Source organism: Eptatretus burgeri, chromosome 11 (assembly GCF_056783735.1).
Source record: "Eptatretus burgeri isolate ZD-2024b chromosome 11, Ebu_testis_v1, whole genome shotgun sequence".
NCBI lineage: Eukaryota > Metazoa > Chordata > Myxini > Myxiniformes > Myxinidae > Eptatretus > Eptatretus burgeri.
Window position 1 is genome coordinate 80,829,110 of NC_140971.1, and position 22,928 is coordinate 80,852,037.

General features: G+C 43.5%; 1 protein-coding gene across 4 annotated transcripts in view; it reads left to right on the forward strand.

The window, feature by feature from the left end:
- The window catches only part of ARHGAP18 (Rho GTPase activating protein 18), an 80,632-nt gene that overhangs the window by 20,914 nt on the left and 36,790 nt on the right, over window positions 1–22,928 (forward strand). For 3 of the 4 annotated variants that reach the window (XM_085847188.1, XM_085847185.1, XM_085847186.1), the window contains exons 2-3: window positions 10,004–10,167; window positions 11,943–12,160. In XM_085847188.1, the coding sequence (XP_085703314.1) occupies window positions 10,004–10,167; window positions 11,943–12,160 (382 nt within the window). Of the gene's footprint in view, window positions 1–3,525; window positions 3,574–10,003; window positions 10,168–11,942; window positions 12,161–22,928 lie in introns of all 4 variants that reach the window. The other variant, XM_085847187.1, reaches the window with a different exon arrangement.

The window sequence follows — 22,928 nt, forward strand, 5'->3', positions numbered from 1 at the left end:
TCACCATAGGAGTGACTACTCATGTGGAATGTTTTAATGATAATTATGACGTCATACATCATGTGGTGTGGCAGCCATATTAGGAAAAACAGAAAAACTTTGGACCTCTGTATCTCTGAAACCGCACCAAGGAAAAAATTGAAATTTGGCACATAGCAAGTACTCCTCATGGGAAATAAATGGTTTTTATGATGTCATAGGTGCCTTCATTATGACATCACATTTGCATGTGTCGAAAACCGGGCGTAGTGGCGTGCGCCTGTAATCCGGCTACTCGGAGGCTTGGGTTGGAGGATCGCTTGAGGCCGGGCGCTCTGCGCTGGGCCGCGCTATGAGAGGGTGTTGGGCATCACGGAATCATGGCGAAACCCAATCCTTATCCCTGTGTTGTAAGAGGCGACCAGGGTTGCGTCAGGAAGGGCATCCGGCGTAAAATCTGTGCCAAATCAGTATGCGGATCATAACGGATGATCTGCTGTGGCGACCCCTAACAGGAACAGCCGAAAGACGAACAACAACATTTGCATGTGTCGAATGCTACATCCGAAAGTATGAAAATTTTTGAGGGTCATCTATGGATAAATTACACTGTAGAAAACTACACAAGTGACCTTCGTCCTGCCTTCCGGTAAATTTCACGCAAGCATATTGGTCAAAATTCAAATAAGGACAAAATTGGCATTCCGACCATGAAGGCAAGCGGCACCCCTTGCCATATCAATGAGGAAACTCTCAACTGCTGGAAATAACATTTTGAGCAAGCGCTCAACTTTCCCCTGGTACACACTCTCCTGACTTGGAGGAAGAGACATCCATAGCTGTCGATGATGTCGCTATGCATATGGATCCTCCATCTTTGTCTGAGGTCCGACGCGCAGTCAGGAAACTCAAAAATGGTCGAGCTCCTGGGTGTGATAACATCACCACAGAACTGCTGAAATCTGTGGAGACTCCAATTTGTGACGTATTACACTGGCTTTTTATAAATGTCTGGAATTCTGGACATGTTCCAGCCGAGTGGAAAAATGGCTAATAATTCCCATCGACAAAGATAAAGGCCCCCGCTCCAACTGCAGTAGCTATCACCAATCACATTGCTATTAGTCCCTGGAAAGGTTTTTGCTCATGTTTTCTTGAACCGGATTCACCCCCTCATGCTACAAGGTAGACATCCCCAGCAATCTAGTTTCACCCGAAACATGTCTACAACGCATGTCATACTAGCCCTCCGTATTCTTGCAGAACTTAATCGGGAATTTCAGCATCCATTAAATGTGGTATATATCAACATCAAGGCTGCATTTGACTCTGTTGACCGAACATCCCTATGGAAGGTGCTGAGAGGCAATGGAGTTCCATCATCACTTCTCAACCTGATCCGGAACCTCCATGAACATACAACATTCATTCATTGAGATACTGCAGCCATGATGCGCGTCGACGAATCGGCATCGCTGGCTCTGTCATTGGGCAATTAGATGCTGTCTGGAAACAGCACCGGCTTAGTTTACCATCAAAGCTCCGCATTTACAGAACATGCATCCTACCTGCTCTCCTCTATAGTTGTGAGACATGGACGGACTCTTTTGAAAAAAGACCAAGGCACTTTACAAGCTTTCCACATGCGATGTCAACGTCACATCCTTGGGGTACGATGATATGACCAAGTTTCAAACACGACTATTTGTGAGATCACAAGACGATGCCCCATCACACTCGATATTGCAAGGAGACGCTATTCTCTGTTTCGACACATCCGCTGTTTAAATGAACATGTACCGGCTCGTATTTCCCTGGAATTTGCCACGAATCTTTACCGTAGTCACTGACCCGATCCAACCTGGCAACAGACTCGAGGACGCTCAAGACTGTCTTGGTTACGCCAGTGTGCCGAGTTTGGTCTTAGCCCATGTGAATGTTGGCAGAAGGCGGAAGACCGTCAGTTATGGGGGTCGCTATGTCCTCTAGTTGGGCATGCATATTAGTAGTAGTCGTAGTAGTTGGAATAAATTGGTACACAGAAAAAAAATAATAATGATGTCATCAGTCACGTGATTCGGCAATCATGTTTTTTATTTTTTTTAAACCTTCAAAAATCTCCTCTGAAACGGCTGAACAGATCGAGGTGAAACTTTACACGTATGACCGCCTATCCATGAGGAACAAAAGGTTCACACATATGACATCATAGGTCACATAGTTTGGCAGCCATATTGGATTTACCCTGAAACCTATAAAATCTTCAACAGAATGGCTGGACAGATCGAGGGGAAATGTCACACAAATGTTCCCTTGAGAATACCAGGGTATTCATGAATAATTGATGTCAGATGGTCTGGCAGCCATATTGGATTGAGCGAAAATCCTTGAAAAAAATCATTTCTCCTGAACAGCTTCATCATTTGACATGAAACTTCACAATTATGATCTAGTAGTGATGGGGAATATATATATATATATATATAAATAAAAATTTCAACCTGATTCGATGCATGGTGTGGCAGCCAGAATTATTTAATTGTTTTAATCTGTGTTCTTTTTCATATATATTTTTTTGAATGAGGCTCATTTGGCTGTTCCTGGATGGGTTTGAGGATAGAGTCATAGCAGCTGAAACCAGAATCCTATCCGGGTTCCTCCTGATGATTCCTCTTCTTCTTCTTTTGGCTGCTCCCGTTAGGGGTCGCCACAGCGGATCATCCGTTATGATCCACATACTTATTTGGCATAGGTTTTACGCCGGATGCCCTTCCTGACGCAACCCTGGTCGCCTCTTACGACACAGGAATAAGAATTGGGTTTCACCTTGATTCCGGGCTGCCCTACACCCTCTCATAGCGCGGCCCAATGCAGAGCTCCCGTCATCAAGCAATCCTCCAACCCAAGCCTCCAGTAGCCGGATTACAGGCGCACGCCACTACGGCCGGTGTTCCTCCTGATGATTCCATCTTTGCTTTTTTGCTTGTTAATTATGGAACACACCAGTACACAAACACCACGCAAAATGCACTGCAGGAAACGGCACAGTCACTAAACAAAACAAGTCCTGCTAATAATGGTCTGCAATCTCTGATTGCACTTGTTCTTGTTTGTTTATGTGCATGATATCTCAAAAAGTTGTGGATGGATTCGGATGAAATTTGGTGGAGAGGTTCGGTGTGTGACCAGGCCAAACTGATTATATTTTGCTGAAGATCTGGATCCGGCTACAATAATTATTTCAGCAATTCTTCACCATTGGGAGATAGGACCAACAACGAGATATAGCATGATATCTCAAAATTTTTTGAAGGGATTCGGGAGAACCTTGGTGAACGGGTTGTGTGTGTGATGAGGATGAATTGGTTTAATTTTGGTGAAGATCTAAATCCAGATCTGGATACGAGTTTTCTTTAATTTTTAAAGTGATACTTCACCATTGAGAAATAGGGTCAAAACGATATATAGCACATGATAGTTACCTCCACCATCGAAGGTGAAGAAGGTTATGTTTTCACCCTTTTCTGTCTGTTTGTTTGTGTGCAGGATATCTCAAAAAGTTGTGGATAGATTTGGATGAAACTTGGTGGACAGGTAGGTTGGGTGTGTGGCACGGAAGAATTTTTTTTATTTTTTTTTGTATACCTTGTCAAGGCTTGTGTGAGAGCTAACACACAATGTACAGCAAGGGGGAGGGGGGGATGAGACAAGAGGGGTGGGAGTGGGAAAGACAAAAACAGTGGGGAACAGAGATAGGAGATCTGTGCAAGGGAGAGGGATGGGGCAGGGAACATGGGGAATACAAGATGGACACCACAGGGACTTTTAGGAAGGAAAGCAGGGAATTTGAAGGAAGTGGGCTTGGGTGGATTAATTAATTATCAGAGGTAGAAAAGATCGAGGATTTGGATGGGGGATGATAAGAGGTGGTGGTGAACAGCTGTTTTTAAGGCCTGGAGGGAAGAATGGGAAAGAATAGAGTGAGGGAGTTTATTCCAAAGGCGGGAAAAAAGAGGAATGAAAGAGTGAAGGTGAGCAGTGATTCGTGATTTTAGTAGATTTTGGTGAATTGGTTCGATTTTGGTGAAGGTCTGATACGAAAATTATTTAATTTGTAAAGTGATTCATCACCATTGAGAGATGGGGCCAAAAACGATATAGTACTGTACAGCATGATATCTCAAAACTGTTGGGCCCGATATGTTCTCATGGATCAGGCGTTACGTGGCGGACGTGTGTGCTCTACCGAGTGCCCTTCTAGTTTACAATGTAATTATATATTTTGCATGATTTTATAATTAATGATATTGTTTTTGTATTTATATTTTGTATTTCTTTTTTTCTTTTAGTGGTAAGTGCACTGGTGAGAGAATGTGGAAGTAGTTGATGTAGTGCCAATGTACAGAGAACTATTGCATGGCTGAAGATATCTACTATTTTGCCTGGAAATTTCACTGTGAAGACAAAATGGACATATCGATTGAAAGTGGACCAAACCGAATCCAAAGCATCATAAAATTCAGCAAAATGTATAGTGATAGGAAAGCAGATCAGCTTAAAATAAAAACTTTAATGAAGATGAAAACTTTAAAATACTGTCATAAAAACTGTGTTTCAACATGTAGCTCAATCACACAGATTCAGCGACATTTCAAAAAGGCACCATAAAGATGTGTCATGTTCACATGGTCCTGCTAAGAGAACAAGGCTGTCACAAGATACAAAATTTCCATTTCTTGAACATTGCATATTCTGTGGTGAGGACTGCATCTTAACCAAAGATCCCAGAAATCCTACAAGGTGGAGGCCAGCTTACCTGCTGTGTCGTGAAGTCTCAAGTAGAAGAAACAAGTTATTCAAACAGTCCATCTTAGAGGCGTGCACAGAGAGAAATGATGAATGGGCAGCTAAAGTAAGATTACATTTTGGTCACACAAAACAAGGTGCAACTGATCGAGATGATTTGCATCGAGATTACAAAGGATGCTTTGTTTCACAAGAAATGTCTGCAAAGTCACACGGTTGTGATAACTGGCCAAGGGAAGACTTCGGAAGGGATCAGTTCTAGTGGAGTGGTCATTTATAGACACAACATGGACACAACCCATGAGGATGCAGATATGATTGTGGTTCAGCAACTTTTCCTTGTTGCCAAAGACCAACCCCAGGGAATCACTGGTATGTCAGATGACACAGATGTATTTGTACTACTCTTGCATTATTACCTTCCTGAGAACCTTCAAACCTTGGTAACTATGGAGTCTCCAATAAAAGAGAGCGTCAACATTGATATTGGGAAAACTGTTGACAAGAGCAGAACAATAATCATTGAGCTAAAGGCAGCTCATGCATTCTCTGGCTGTGACAGTGTTGTATGCCACTTTGGCATAGGTAAAGGTACATCTCTTAACTTGGAATAATGGATGCTCCAATGTCAGGTGTAGTGAAGCAAGTAACTGAATTAATGACTGCTTGTTATGGAGTAACAGGCTGTGATACCATGTCATTAGGGCGAATGGCAGTTTGGGCTTCCAAAACTGGTAAAGGTTGTACGTTACCTCCAAAACTGAGTTCACTGCCACCCACGACTGAAGCATTTCTTGAAAATGTGAAGTGAGCACATTATCAAGCAAGTATATGGCAATCTGTGAAACAGATCCACCCGATCATAATGTTGAGATGCATGGCTGGAAAAAAGGATGAGAGTACCAAATCTTTGGTTCCTGTAACAGTACAAGACAACATTCCTCTTGCACCTGATGCTGTCTTGAGATTAATCAAGTGCAACTGCAAAAGTGATGACAGTCCATGCTGCGCCTTTAGGTGTGGGTGTAGTCCTTGCACAGTCTTTTGTGCTTGCAGTGGAAGGGACTGTTGTAATTTGAACATAGTTAAACAATAATAGGATTAATGAAGCAACAATGCATTGTAGGCTCCTTAAAATGTTCGTACTTTAAGGGTACAAATTTACCTTTGTCGATAATAATGAGATGTGATTGTTGTCTTATTGTAATCCAGTTTTCTTGCGTAATATGCATTCTGAATGATGTATTAAAGTTAGTAATAAAATGTATGTCCCAGTTGTTTTTATGACATCTGTTGCCCTGAAAAAACGAAAAATAAACCGAAGGATCACCATTCTATGCGGCTTACAATTTGAATTACAGAACATAGTATTTTGGGATGGCTATCTTGGCGGCCATCTGGATTATGGCACGAGCTATTTCATATAGAGGCTTGAAAATACTTTATTCACATTGATTGATCCACAAAATATGGAAATCCACCAAAAGATCACCGCTCGATGCTGTATAGGTGCTGCTATATAGTATATTATATATTTGGCAGCCATCTTGTATGCCATATTGAATTACTGAAAATGCTCAAGGGGACAAGATGTCACCCAGCAGATTTTCAATGTGGAGGTTCTGAGTTTTCAAAAAGTACCAAGAACAAAACTATCGACCACTTTTAAAGGCCACTTTAAACTTGGTACTTTAAACTTTAAACTTCAACTTTTAAAGACCACTTTTATTGACCACATACTGCCTTGTACCCAGTATGTGGAAAGTGGTATCAATTGACAGGGTATTGGTGCTGCCAAATGGGTCTCTTGGGCAAGGGTTATGCCAGGTGGTTTGCAGTTGCCTTCCCAGCAGTCAGTCACAGCTTGAATATTTAATTTGTTCAGGAGGCTGGCAATACCTCACCGACTCTTCACAAAAGGCACCGAGGGATCTTCAACGACCCAGTGCTCGGAGGTGGGTCCTTGAGCTGAACGTCCGTCCGTGGACGGCGGACGGGTTGATGCCTCACCCGGCATGCAAAGCTCCAGGGTGACAGTTTACAGCTGTGTCGCGATTCAAACCCAGGCTAGACAGTTCATTGGTGAGAGTGTGCATACCTTCAGGCTCTCCTGCCAGTCCGAAGTAGTACATTTAATGCAAAATAAGTTGGAGGCAGTATTTATACTCAGTTTATGATTTAATTAAAATAATTCTCCACAAACTATCTTTGGATAATTGCAGTACAGTACTTTCAATTATACCAATGCTCTATAGCAACCGAAGCAAGTCTGTCAAAAACCACGTCAGAAAGAATGAAATGCATGTTTAACTCGATGCGGCCAAAGTGACCGGAGGAGTAACATTGTTTCATTGAAAAGCTATGAGGGTGAATGTCTTGTTGTAACAGGCCTGGCAAGGAAGACATATTTTAAAACTCCTGGTGGAGAGGTACAAACCTAATATTTATGAACTTCAAATTTGTGACAACTTTTACCCAAGATGGGGAAAGGCAGTAAAACGCAGTAAAATATTACCTTAACATCCTTCTGATGGACCTGCTTTTACACACACACACACACACACACACACACACACACGCACGCACGCACGCACGCACGCACGCACGCACACACACACACACACACACACACACACACACACACACACACACACACACACACGCACGAACGCACGCACGCACACACACACACACACACACACACACACACACACACACACACACACACACACGCACGCACGCACGCACGCACGCACGCACGCACACACACACACACACACACACACACACACACACACACACACACACCAACTGATTCAGTGTCGTGACACAAGAAATCCAACATTTACCAAAGATCAATGGAATGTTTTGAATTCAGTCAGGATTCCAGCTATGTGGGTTAATCTGTAACATTTCATAGGAATGACACCATATGCTGCTCCGTACATGGAAAACTCATTAATTTGTTAATATGCAGCACATTGCTGCTGAGTACACCATTTCTGTGAGTGTCCAGTAGAGTCTGGATCAATTAGAACTTAGAAGTCATGAGCGACTAATAACAATAGTGAGAGAAGACTCCACGGTGTTAAACATGCCCGATAATAATCAATCAGGGGGTCTTTTTAATGTGGCTTCTGATTGGCTGTTACACGGCCAAAAGTTATTATATGCCATTAAAGGCCCTGTCACACCTTGACGATTTAGCCAGCGTATGCCGGCGTATGAAAAATTTGTCTAAAACGCTGACACACGTCGAGTACGTTATGGGTAAGTTTTGTATACGTTAAGAGCACGCTGGCATACGTCGTAGCACGCCGAGCTGTTAGACAAATTTTAACATGCTTGAAATTTTTAGACGTATGCCAGCGTACGACTCACACGTTCCACATACGCTGGCCATAAGTTGTAGGCACGTTATGCGATCGTTGACACACGTCGACACACGTTACTTGTAAGTTACTCATAAGTCGAAACACGTCGAGGTAATGATTAGCATCAGTGTTCCAGACTCCCTAGTTTTTTAAATTTTTTTGTTCGGCATCACGGTGATGTTGACACTTCGATTTCTAGTGCGGTTATAATATAATATAATTAATAGGCTGCCGCTCAACGATTTAAAATTAATAGGCTGCCGCTCATAACCACACTAGAAATCGAAGTGTCAACATCACCGTGATGCCGGACAAAAAAATTAAAAAAAACTAAGGAGTCTGGAACACTGTTGCTAATCATTACCTCGACGTGTTTCGACTTATGAGTAACTTACAAGTAACGTGTGTTGACGTGTGTCAACAATCGCGTAACGTGCCTACAACTTATGCCAGTGTATGCGGAATGTGTGCGTCATATACTGGATACGTCGAAAAATTTTCAACATGCTGAAAATTTGTCGACGTACTCGGCGTACTACGACGTATGCCAGTGTGCTTCAGCGTGCTCTTAATGTATACAAAACTTACCCATAACGTATTCGACGTGTGCCAGCGTATTTGGCAAATTTTTCATACGTCGGCATCCGCTGGCTAAAACGTCAAGGTGTGACAGCGGCTTGACACTTCGATGTCTAGTGCGGTTATGACTTGAATCGTCGAGCCGCAGCCTTTTAATAGGCTACACCACGTGATCATCGGTGATACGCTGCCGCGCTATGCATAAGTTAGACTATCGTTGGGCATAGGTTGTGAACGCCGACAACACGTTAAGTATTCGTTGGTATAAGTTATCTATATGTTATCGAAACGTTCTGTGTACGTTACTAATACGTTATGCTTACGTCCAACTCGTTATGAATACGTCCAAAACTGGAAAAAAAAACATCAATAGTTCAGCGTAAGCCAGCGTTTTACATACATTTTGATACCTTGCCATACGCTGGCTGAAACGTCAAGGTGTGACAGGGCCTTAAGATGTCGGGTCCAATTTGAAGCCACAGACTCCACAATCACAGATCCTACAACCCAAAGGTTGGAAGTTTATTAGTCTCTTTAAACCAATGAGACGATCTACTACCATTTAGGTCTCACTGGACCATTGGCACAGTATACAAAGAAAAATTGAAGGGTATTATTTGAAAGTTTGTGTTACTCTTTCCAAATTTGGTAAACAGTACAGTTTTGTCAAAAAATATCTCCAAGGACATCCGATTAAGTCAGTTTTTTTTTTGAGTTTTATCAGAACTGGAAGTTTGAAAAGAAGAGTTGCAAATGCATCTCTTAATTAATGAAATGTTCAATTGCACCTTACTCCCTCTCCTTTCTGCAATTTGATAAATCGTTATTTGGAAGGAATAGTAGGCGTTCCAATGCGTATCTATGTCTGCACTCCCTGTCCAGACTTCCTGTTTCTGAAACCAAAAGAACAAAACATCTGGGACTGATTATTATCTTTGTGCACGAATTACGATTTTTTAATTAAACTTTTTATGCTGTTAGAACCAGTTTCCCTGGCTAATAATTTTATATTTTGACTGCTACCATTTGCCAGTAAAAAAAGAAGTTTGAGAGCCAAAAATAGGACTTGTTTTCTCTTGGCATCAGGAGCCTCACCCACCCCTGGAAAGAGATGTGAAACATCGAAGAAAAGGATTCTCATCTTTGGCAACTTTAGCTGGGACAGGACCATTTGTCAGTGGTTGGGGAAAAAAAACCTTCTGACTTCCCTGTACCTTCTGATCCATTATTCATAATTTTCATTTCCATTCCTTGTGTCCGAGCAGGGAAAGCAGGATGAGCACACAGGAATCGGGTCTCAAGCATGCAACATCACACGGATCACTGGACGAGCTGAATGTCAATGAGTTTTGGAACGAGGTGGATGCTATCACGGAGAGCTGTCAAGGCATTGCAGTGGAGGATGCTGGGATTATATGCCCAGCTGATGGTGAGAGGGATGGCCCCTGTAGGATACCCCATCCTGCTCCAAAGCCTTATGACAAAGTCTTTAATACAACTATTGAGTGATTTTAACTACTTCCTGAATTTATTTATGCAAAGTTAAAATATATTAACATGTCTCTTGGGATCAGACCAAATTCCCATTGAAGAAGTGACCACTAAGAGGTTAGTCCACTGATGTGTTTTAAACAGGTGGATAATTTAATCTTAATAGCTTAAGCACCTACACTGAAGGATGATTCTTTTTGATCTCACATGTTTTTTAATTTTTTTAAATACTTCCACCCATTGTGGTGGCATGATTTCATGCTTTCAACTGGCTATGCGCAACAGTGCATCACCACTGCTACTGAGCATGGGGGCGCCGCTGATGCAATGCCCCTATTACCAGTACACTGGTACTCGTTTCGCCAACCTCGGAAGGATGACAGGCTGAGTCAACCCCACCTGGTGTTAATTCAACGGTGGGAGTTCGAACTCAGGACCCTAAGATCCCAAGCCAGCCACCCTAACCACTAAGCTAACACCAGGCTTCATCTTACATGTAGCCTATACCTTAAGCATTTCCATGCTTGGGATAATGATAGGTTGGCCTTTGCTATCCTGTGAAAAACTCCTGTTTTTTTTTTAATTGGTGGAAATTTTCTAACCGTGCAAACTGTCATTTCTCATGAGATGTGATAGAAATAAAACGAGAATCTCATGAGAATTTTTGCAAGGGTTGAAAAGTAAGTTCAAGTCAACACCTTGGAGATAACGTATTGGTGATAGGTAACTCATTAAAAGTTTGAATAAACGCTTACATGGGTGCTGTTGTCAAATATGGTTTGAAATGTAATGAGTGAACCATGTTTAATGACATTGGCCAAACAAAATGAAAGCTGGCTTCCTTTTTAAATGAACTCTCAAACAGAAGTTCAACTTCTCGTATATGAGCTGCATGGGTTTCTCACTTCCTGTTGTCCTTGCCAGCTTCTTTACCACATAGCTCTAGCATCGCTACATTGGACCAACACTGGGCTTGGGTTGGCATCATCACGGTTGGCCATACCCACACATTGTCGTACACACGTTGCTAAAGTATGATCAACGTTAGCTTTTAGACAAAAAGAGATGGTTAGCCTTCTGGATGAATATTGATTGCATTTGACCAATGTCGGGTGTTCATTGCCATCAGCCCAACATTGGCTTCATACGTTGGCCCAACAGAATGGCCACCGTTTGTCCAACATAAAAGTGCCAGTTGGGTTGCACCGCTACAAAGTTTTATGTTCGAGCAATATGCAACAACAGATTGTTCTCCAAAGTTTCAAAGACACTGTTCAACACGTGTACGAGAAAGACGCCTCTTGCCATTGTGTACAACTTTTTGTTTTACGGCTGTCTGCAGACACTGGCAGACTTTTACAATGCCCTTGCCACCCCAATTCAGCCGAGCTCCTCCCACTGTACCTTCTCTCAATGACCGATACATTTACCCATTGGTCAAAACGTCAGATTTCCCCCCCCCCCCCCACGATTGAAAGGTATGATTAATGGCAGGTTGTGGGAAAGTAGACACTGGCCAGTGGCCAACATTGACCCATATGATACCAAAATGCGTTTTGTGCAGCACTTGTAGTAAAAGTTGGATCGTGCATGTATTTGAGTCTTTAGATCCAATATTGATGACGAATGTAATTTATTATTCTGAGCTATTTTATGCAAGCCAGAAAATTGTAACTGTCTGAAATAAACAAACTTTCTCCATGTCCATTGCAGACGAAGAGGAGCAGGAAAGATGGCTTGAAGAGACGGGCCTTTCCATCCTCGTCTCTGGCAGTGAGGAAGGCCTGGGTGATGCTAAAGCGTTACTGAGCACGTTGTCTCATGCTCAGACTGACACCGTACGCCGACGCATCAACACGTACCACCAGACCATGCGGAAGAAGAATAAGCATCATGTCCGTGATGTCCGGGACATATTTGACGCACCTGAGGTTTGTGATCCAGTTAATGGATCCTTAAACTGGCAACTTATTTCCTGTATATGCAGCACCAAAATTATACTTTGTAGTTGCATTATAGTTTCAAAACAACAGTAGTTGAATGTATTTTGTAATGATAACTTGCATCATAAGACATTGACTCGTGTGATCGTGGCTATTCCACAACGATGATTTGCTACTTTTCATTGGAGATATGGTAGGAACGAACAAATATCCATTCACCCTATCGAAGTATTTTATAATTTACAAACAGAAAACTAGTTGTTATAAAGACTAGTCGGCCTGCCTGCATCAGGAAAAGAACAGTATGGATAACAAATCTTCTCAGAGAGAGAGATAGAGATAGAGAGAGAGATAGAGATAGAGATAGAGATAGAGATAGAGATAGAGATAGAGATAGAGATAGAGATAGAGATAGAGATAGAGATAGAGATAGAGATAGAGATAGAGATAGAGATAGAGATAGAGATATATATATATATAGATATATCACCAGTTATCTCTCTTGTGTTGATATGAAGAATTGATCATGATCGAATAATCTTGAAACGCTTTGCCCATTGTAGTTTGGATACCTCGAACAACATCTGTTTGAGATTAGTTGTCGTCCCCCCCTCACCCCGCACCCCCTCGTATTTCCTTTCTGCAATATACATATTAATTTTGTGCAAAGTATTTTGGCCACAATGAACAGGTGGCTGCAAAGCACAGGTTTGTGTGTGTGATAAATAAATATATATATATATATATATATATATATATATATATATATATATATATATATATCACACACGAGTCGGTATGAATGTCATGTAATCTATTTAGTTTCTCAATAAATATAATTACAGGGAATATGTACACATAAGTCTGGTGTTGGCTTAATGGTTAAGGTGGTTGGCTTAGTGTCCTAGAGTCCTGAGTTTGAGCCCCTTCGACCATTGAATTAACACTAGGTGGGGTTGACTCAGCCTGTCATTCTTCTGAGGTCAGTGAAATAAGTACCAGTGTACTGGGGTAATAACCATTTGGGGCTGTATCAGAATGGTGACCTGTCCAGCACTATGCCTGGTGGTGGCTTAATGGTTAGGGTGGTGGGCTTGGGATCCCAGGATCCTGGGTTCACATCCTGCGCAGCTGTTCAATTAATACCAGGTGAGGTTGACTCTGCCTGTCATCCTTCTGAGGTCGGCAAAATGAGGTTGACTAATATGGTTGTGAGGTTGATTCTGCCTGTCATCCTTCTGAGTTCGGCTAAATGAGTACCAGCTTGCTGGTATCCTCCGTCGGAGTGGAGACCCGTCCAGGATTTTGTCCAATTGCCAAGGAGACTGCTTTGGCAGCACCAACGCTCTGCATAGAGTTTGGTCCCAATGGATGGATGGATGGATGTCCAGTACTGCACTCCTTGCCAACGGACCTGCCTCAGCATCCCTGTGTGCCTTTCCGGCATGAAAGGAATGGTATTATTATATCATTACATGGACACATATGTGGCAAATATGAAGTTATTTTTCCACCAAATCAAATTAATGAACTTTAATGAGCACATCAATCCGATTCTTGTTTTCCGTTGTCACTTTGGTTGCAGGCTGCCCACTCTGACGCCTGTTGTCGATATCGGTTTCCCCATCCCTGAAATGTTTTGCCGAACGTTTGCCGGTGCTCACATCAATGGTCGACTTGTTGTGCACATTCTTTAAATACCTATGAATATCCACTAAAGGAACCTCTTCCACAGTAAGAAATTCAACAACTGTTCTCTGCTTTGTGCGTGCACATGTAGCGGGACAGCCATTTTAAAAGTGTGCCGTGATGTTATCACGTGACCAGTCATTGTGCTGCTCAACTTAAAACGGGCAAGAGGATACAGTACACCTAATTCATTGTGATCTCGTGCAGCTTTCCTACGATGCTTTGGTTACAAACTGAAAAATGAGAGGTGTGCATGTGTGTGCACTGACAATTGTGTCAGAAAATCGAGAAAAGCAAGGTTTGTGAAAACACAACCACAAACAATACAGCTTTTCAATCACGTGAAACAGCAGTGAGTGGAAACGGTCATACCAATCCAAGTTCAAATAAAAGAATGTGCATTTCAGGTTTGTCTCTTTAACTACGAAACAAACAAACTAGAATCCACAACTCGACAGGTGAAGTATTACAATATACATTAAAAAAAAAATGAAACTTTGAGAAAAACATAGATGGGAAATCTTATCATTCGTCCACATTTGAAGTATTTTTTTTTTTTAGCCATTTTTTCAACGTCCACAACCTATCCGTAAAAATAGACGTCAAAAAACGTCAACCAGTGTGAAAATTGTTGAAAATCAGGGTACAATGTCTCTGAACTACCCTCTTTTGGCGTTGTTTTATTTCAGCGTTGCAGCTGCAAAGATCAGGTGTTTGTATATGGTGATGGAAGGTCAAATTCCTTTAACTGTCTGATATTAGTGGTAAAAGAAACCCAATGAGGTTCGTACTAATTAGTAAGCAGTCTTTCTTCCTGGATTTGAAAAATGATTCTGGTGAAGACCTCCATGAACCGAGTAAAAGTCAGCCACGGACCTTCTGCCAAAAGCACTACAACAGGTGGCGGCCGAACGATTCCAAAACTTAAACCAACGACCAGTGAAAGACTGTTTGGATATTTGGGTTCCTAAACGCTGGAGGAACAACAGCTTCAGAAAAATAAATGAAGAATAAAACGAAAGGAAGGGGGAAAGGAGAGGGTAGGGAATTTGGAGAGGTAGAAAGGAACGAGGTTGCGAGAAAATGGAGGAATAGAGAAGGGGAGTGCTGGAGGAGAAACAAAGCGACGTTGTTGTGTTAATATTCCGTAATATGTAGAAAGCTGTTTGTCCTGAAAAACCAAATCCAAATGATGACAATGGATGCTTCGAGGACTAGAAGAATCTGATTCTGCTTTCGAATGCAGGAGATTACAGTCAACTTGGGAACTCTTATTTATCAACAGCCTGCGACTTCGTCATGGCTAAAGTGCTTGTTATGAAAATTGGTAGAAGTGGAAACCGTCGTTGAGTTCAATTCCTTTGTTAATTGTGCCTGTTGCAAATTATGTCTTTTGACTCTACTGTTCTCCCTTTCACAGAATGCTTTTTTCGTATGATGCATTTTGAAGCTGGTGGTGAATCATCGGGGTCATCATCTATTTATTACATACAAATTTGGGAATGTTGGGAGGAAAGGGGTCAAATTGAGAATCTGTTCTTGCGTATGGCAGCTTCGGCTGCTGGGCATCCATCGTTTCCTGGAGTGCGGCTGTGCCGCTGATGCTGTGCCCCTCCATGAGTACACTGGTACTCATTTTGCCAACCTAGGAAGGATGACAGGCTGAGGAAACCTCACCTGGTGTTAATTCCGCAGCCAACGGAGCTCGAACTCAGGACCCTATGACCACAAGCCAACCACCCTATCCACTAAGCCAACACCAGGCTTATAAGTTGAGAAAGCTAAGAGAGGAGGTAGAATAGGAGTGAAGAAGGTAGGGAAGTGTGAGAGGAGCAGGAAGAGAAGAGAAAGGATGAGTGGAGGAGAATAGGAGCAAGGAGCCAGAAAGCGCATGCGAGGGGACCCAAGTCCTTGGAAGGAGGGCGTAATTTCCATTTTTGCCTACATCTTAACAAGATGGCTGTTTGTTGGCAACATTGAACTCGTATATCCGAGTGTATTCAGGGAATAGACATTTCATTCACAATACTGAATCCAGTTTGCCTTTCTTCACTTCCCTCTGTTCTCTACCACCCAGACTCTTATTCCCATTCTCCTGGGTCTTTCCTTTGCTCCCTGGGCTGTAGCTATTTCTGGTGAGGTTGCCTTTCACCATTCATCCTTTCCATCTGTGTCAATTTGTAATAGGTTACAGTGCAACATCGCTTGGGCCTAAAACGAAGCCATTTACATTTGGCACGGACTCATCCATCTGCATTGTTGCTGTGAATTTGGGAAGAGCATATGGTGTTTGGTAAGCATTGAATAGGTAGTAGTGTGGACGGCAGGCTTTGGTAACCTAATCCAATTGTGGTCGAGTAAATTATGTCATCTTTGAGGTCCAGTTGGTGAAGATTCCATTTGGATCATTGACGATCTACACCAGAATATAGATAGATGTTTGTCTTTCTGTCTGTCTGTCTGTCTGTCTGTCTGTCTGTCTGTCTGTCTGTGTGTCGCTATTTTTCTCAGAGATGGCCAAACGGATCTTCATCAAATTTTCAGAGGTTTCCCAGTGAGTGCCAGGCAGTGTTTTCAGAAAAAAATCTTTAATTTTCAAAAACAAAGTTGGATTTTTGGGATTTTTTTTTATCGTTCTACCATGCCTAAGCCTTTGTAGTTACGTGAAAGGTAATATTAAATGATCCCCGATCCCATTCCTTAGTGGGTGTGGGGAAGTGTTTTAGTCCCCCACACAAAAAGGTAAAAAACTGCCAACAGGCAATGCCGGGTACCCCTGCTGTTGACCAATAAATCAAAGGTCACAGTGTCTTGAATGCAAACAGCATTGCCCCCTTGGCAGAAAAATAATTAAACACAAGGATTTGTGTACAAAAGCTCCTGTAGCAAATAAGAAGCAAAGTTGGTGCAAGGGAACAGATGCTCAATGGTGCAGTAAATGTTGGTTAATGAGGTGACTAGTTTGCAGAGGGTGAGGCAATCTTCTCACACCTTCAACCACCACAACCTCTTTGACTATTGAGAAGCATGGTCTTTATCTACTCCCATTAACTCTATGTAACTTCCTCCCTCTTACTTGCAGGTTACCGCTTCTTTTTCTTGTGTATGCCAGCTTGTCTGCCATGTAGCTGTGATTTTGTTGGGGGAAAAGATGTGCCACTGATGCTGTGCCCCAATACCAGTACACTGGTACTCATTTCGCCGACCTTGGAAGGATGACAGGCTGAGTCAACTCCACCTGGTATTAATTCAGCTGTCAATTGGGCTCGAACTCAGGACCCTAAGATCCCAAGCCAGCCATCCTAACTGCCTAGCCAACACCAGACTTTGTAGGTTACTGAATTCCTTCCACATTCTCAAAAACCCCCAAAAACTCTAATGTATACCACAATTTCTAAAACTTTGAGACCATACCATGTTGATATAGAAACGCTGATAACTTCCAGGAACCTCTGATTCTGGAACATGCAGAAGGTGCCACCAAAGTCTTCTTTGGTGGTGGTCCACTAATATTTTCCATCCATCCATTGGGACCATACTCCTTGCAGAGCATTGGTGCTGCATAAGCAGTCTCCTTGGCTATTTGGCACAATCCTGGACGGGTCGCCACTCCGGCACAGGATACCAGCATGCTGGCATTCATTTTGCCAACCTCGGAAGGAGGACAGGCCGAGTTAACCCTACCTGGTATAAATTGAACTGCTGAGCGGGATTTGAACACAGGACTCGAGGACCCAAAGCCTGCCACCCTAACCATTAAACCAACACCAAGCATACTAACCTTTTAGCCAAGCAATATACTAGTGCTCTACTACAAATTGCAGAAATGATAAAATGTTGGCTCCGTGGGAAGTTTCACTATCACTCCAAATCTCTTCATACTTCTGCCTTTTGTTCAAAACGATACGATTACATTGTCTGAACCCCTTATAGTTAAAGCTATCAGATTAAATGACTTGTCACGTAAATATACAAAACATGAAAGCAAATACAGTGGCGATGGCAAATGTTTAATAAGGTGCTGTAAAAGCTATAATTTACAAGAAGCTGATACTCCAGGTAGGTTCCCACCTTTTGGGTGGAATGAGGAATATATGTGTGTAATATGAAAACTAAATATTGACCGTTTTTTTTTTAAATATCACATGCACAACCCAAGTTACTGAGATGGTTGCCATGACAACAGAATTCAGCCAATCAAGCCGTGATCTTATCAGGTTGAGATAAAATCATGAGTAATAGATATCTGCAATATGAAAGCTCAATATTCAGCGGTTTTTGAGATATCGCATAAACAAGAGTACATTGACGGATGATCGGTTGGTTAGATGGAGTTCCTTTCAATGTCCCCCCCCCCTCGCTCCCTTGTCGGAGGGGCGGGGGGCAAAAAGTATCATCCACCTGAAATGTGTCTCAGCACTTTGCATTAAAGGACAAAAGTTGCTTTTCTTGCTTGACTGGTAATGGTTCTTGTCCGAGAGCATGATGTGACTTGCTCACTCGTATACAATTATGGGAAAAAAATGTGTATTTGCTCTAGTATATACCCAAGTGCGTATTAATTACGATAACATAATATGCCAGCAGCATCTTTTCTGCATCCGATCACAATTGGATGGTGGTTTGTTTGTGGTGTTAACATGGTAAATTACAGCTCCTGCACCAACAACTTGTGTTTGGGCCCCTCATAGTGGCGTGCAGTTATTCGACAGGCAACTTGGCCCTGTGTCATCAATCAAGGGTCAATCGTTTACCCTTTTGCTCTGCACACATACAAACTTATTAGGGTGTGCAAAGAGAAATGAGATATGTGATGCAATTTCTTCCATGAAAAGCAAGATATATATATATATATATATATATATATATATATATATATATATATATATATATATATATATATATATATATGTTTTGGGAATGCCCGAGCAGGCATGCGGGAGCCTCGACCGGTCGCCTTGGTACGGCCTGGGGGTTTTTGCAGGACGATTCGCATGCCAATTTTAGTGTGGGTGATTCGTGTCATGTCGTGGGGTCGGAGCGGAATACTGCCGCTGTCTGGGATGGCGTTGCCAGAAACAAAGTGAGGCGGTTTCTGGCCAAAGTTGGCAGGCCACATGAGGGGTTGGGGCCAATCGAAGCGCCCGATTCAGGTGATGACATTCCGATTTGGGGTGGACCCTCCCCCCGAGCTGCGAGTCCTATAAAGGCCGGAGCAGTCTCTCTTGCCGCTCTTGCTCTTTCTCCACCTCTCTCCCGTTCTCGCCTCGCCTCGTCAACACCGCCATGACGTGCCTCCTGCTGTCTGGACTCCGCCTCCTCATCTCCACCCACATGACGTCGACCCCACCCACCTACCTGGTCCCACCTACCACTCCATCCACGCACTCTGGACTCCGCCCCTTCTCGACTCAAGCTCCTCCTTTCCGAACACAGTCTCCACACGTGCGACTGAAGCAAGAGACAACGTGCCCACTGTCGGGTACCGTACCATGGAGCATCAGCCCCCACCCCCGAAATGTATTGGTGGCGCGTCGTGTTATCGGGTGCAAATGTACTGAGATCATAGCCTCAACTCCCTCCCTTCCTGGTTGCAAAACTTTCTCTTCATTGCATTTTCTGTGTGTGTGTGTGTGTGTGTGTGTGTGTGTGTGTGTGTGTGTGTGTGTGTGTGTGTGTGTCCTGGCGCCTGTCTGCTGAAGGAAGACCACAGAAGATCGTTATTGTTATTATTTTCGTGTTAAGTCTGCTCTGTGTCCCCTTTTGTAAGTTGACTGAAAATAAATAATTATTAGGAATGTTCCCAGCTCGTTTTTGTGGTTTCTTTCATTGATCCAGCATTGTCAGAATCCGAGCTGAGCCAGGACTTTATTCTCAACGATCCGTTCCTTTTAGCCGGTACGTCCTTGGCTGTCGCTCGGCTGAATCCGATCCAGTTAAGTGATCCGGTCCAGTAGAGTGATCCGGTTTGGACAAGGCGTACCGAGGGCGTGTTCTCCGGTAATTAAATCACGTGATTAATTAGGTAACCCAAATAACCCATAGACGGGAGTACCCTCGGTCACGTGGTTGAGTTATTGGCATCCACGGTCGGTTAAGCGACCCGCCGCGTCACGGAATTATCCGTGTGTGACGGCTTACAATTCCGGGGAGTCCGGTGGGACCCGAGATACCCCCACCTCGTAGTCTTCTCACCTGACTCCCGGCCCGCAACAATATATACATATGTATATACATATATACAGTATATGTCATATCCACTTACCGCAAAGAAATTATGCAGGAAACAATTTGTAGATTTTTGTCCAGGAAATAATAATGAATATTGAAAGCATGAAATGAATATCAGTTACAAGAAAGTGAATTACAAGAAACCACAATAAAAGTTGCAAATAGGTAAATATGTGAAAAGAGTTTTCAACAGCTTGTTGGCTTGCTTGAAAGTCAATGAGTGGGTTCAGAGTGGTGTCAACGAAGCAACTTTAAACAGAATTGAGTGTGCAGATCCAAACTCTCTGAGCAGGGTGAAACACAATGAAGAAAATAGCAGAAAAGCTGAAGATCTACAATGGTGCGAGGTACACTCTGTATCACCTGAAATGAACTGGTTTGGTACAAGACTGGAAAAGACCCGAAATACTCGAAAGTCTCAAAAGAATCTCCCCAAGGCAAGACAAGCTCTTGAAGTTTCTCAGATTACGCGATAGAAGAAAATCAAGTCTGTAGCTGACAATGTGGACGGGTGAGTCCCAAAAACCTGTTCTGCTGCTATTGTACATCCTCCCTCTGTCCTTTTCACCTTCTCATTTGTCCACGTCGTCTTTCATCTGCTTGGAAATTCACCAACATCACGGAATTACATAAAAAGGTGCAAAACCTGATCCCCTTAACTACACACTTCAGTCAATGTCAGACATGAGATCATGGCCGTCTCTCTGACATATCTCGTGCTTTCAATACAGTCTCGCATCCTGCCTTACTCTCTAAACTGTCTACCTATGGCATCCAAGGCCAACTCCACACATGGCTTACTGACTTCCTCTACTCTCGTAGCCAACGTGTGGCACTCAAAATAATGCTTAGTTGTAGAGTAGTTCAAACTTGTGATCTCCTCTCCTTGTCAATGCTGGAGTGTGTCCCGAGGCAGTGTTCTGGGCCCCGTCCTTTTCCTGATATTCCTAAATGATTTCTCTGACTCTCTCGGGAATCCTCTTTAACCATTTGCTGATGACTCCACCCTCTGCCATGATACCCCTCATGCTTCAAACAGGCAAGCTGCAACCTCTTCCCACTCTCCAGACCTTGACAAACTCACAAGTTTGTCAAACACTTGGAATGTCTTTCAATCCTGAAAAATCTCTCTCTCTCTCTCTCTCTCTCTCTCTCTCTCTCTCTCTCTCTCTCTCTCTCTCTCTCTCTCTCTCTCTCTCTCTCTCTCTCTCTCTCTCTCTCTCTCTCTCTCTCTCTCTCTCTCTCTCTCTCTCTCTCTCTCTCTCTCTCTCTCTCTCCAAAAGGACCATCTCCTAGCCCTCCCCCCTCCCCCGAATCTAGCTGTGACTGGGCATTCTTCATCGTACAAAGTCCTTTCTTGGCACACCTGAACCCCTATCCACATACAAGGCCTTCAGCTGCAGCTTGATTGAGTACTGCTCTCCCCCTCTGAGCTGGCCCCACTACCTCATATTGCTCAGATTGACACTGTGGAAACCAAGGCCTTCAAGATTATTGCAATCTCCTGTGATGAAACTGAGTTTACGGGCCAATCACTGCGCCATCGCAGACAGGTCGGTGGTCTCTCTGTCTTCCTTCACCTCCTTTCTGGTCTTGCACCCTCTGCTCTTTCCATGCTTTGTCCCCCCCTCCCCCCCAGGTTTATGCAGGGCACACACAATCCGCTGTCGATCCCCTTCTGGTGAAACTCCCAAAATCCAGGATCACTGCTCACCTCCACTCATTCGTTCCTCTTTTTTCCCACCTGTGGAATCAATTTCCACATTCTCTTAAATCTCCTCCTTCCCTCCAAGTCCTCGAGGCAGCTGTTCACCACCATCTCAGCTCATCCGCAATCCAAAACCATGATCTTTTCTACACTCATTAACCACCCCAACCCAATCCCTCCTCTATCCAAATTTTCGGCTTTCCCTCCTTGAAGTTTCCTTCTGTATTCATCTTGTCCATCCCGTGCATCATATTGTCAGCATGCTGTTGGCTTAACGGTTAAGGTGGTCGGCGACCTTCCGAGGTCGGCAAAATGAGTACCAGCTTACTGGTAACAGGGGCACTGCATCAACAGTACAGCCACACCTCCAGGAAATGATGCAACCAGCAGCCAAAGGCTGCATACGAAACAACAACATCTAGTGCCCAACTGTGTCTGCGGACGTCCTCCTCCAGTTGGGTTCCTTCTTATTAGGAGGTTGGTGGCAGGATTTGCACTCCGGCCACCGTAAAACCCTTCATTCCGCAAAACGCAAAAACGCAAAAAAATCTGAAAACCCACTCCGTGGGAGTACCTCCTGTGCAGCTTCCCTTCGCAGGGCAGCTCACCGGATGACGGGATTGGGGCAAAGCCTTCGGGACCCCCAATCTTTGATAGGAGGGAAACCACGGGGTAACATCCCTGGGTCAGATTGCGGGAGAGTGTGTCGGAGTGGTGCTGAGGTGTCGTCCACCAGACGGCGGTCTCCTTGGGTTAACCTGAGGCGGTCCCTTCGGGTGGGTGCCTGGAATGTCCTATCCCTAAGAGAGGATGATCACCTGTCTCTGTTATCATCTGAGCTCAAGCGTTTGGACATCGGGATTGCAGCTCTCTCTGAGGTTCGGAGACCGGATTGCGGCGAGATAATGGTGGGTGATTACACCTACTATTGGTCTGGTCGCTCTGATGGTTACCATACCCAAGGAGTTGCTGTAGCTGTGTCCAATAAGCTGACCCCAATGATAATTGAGGTAACACCAGTCAACGAGCGTATTATGACATTAAGGATTCGTCACTCCTTAGGTGTCATTTCCCTGGTCTCTGTTTATGCTCCGACTGAGGTGAGTGATCTCACCGTGAAGGATGCAT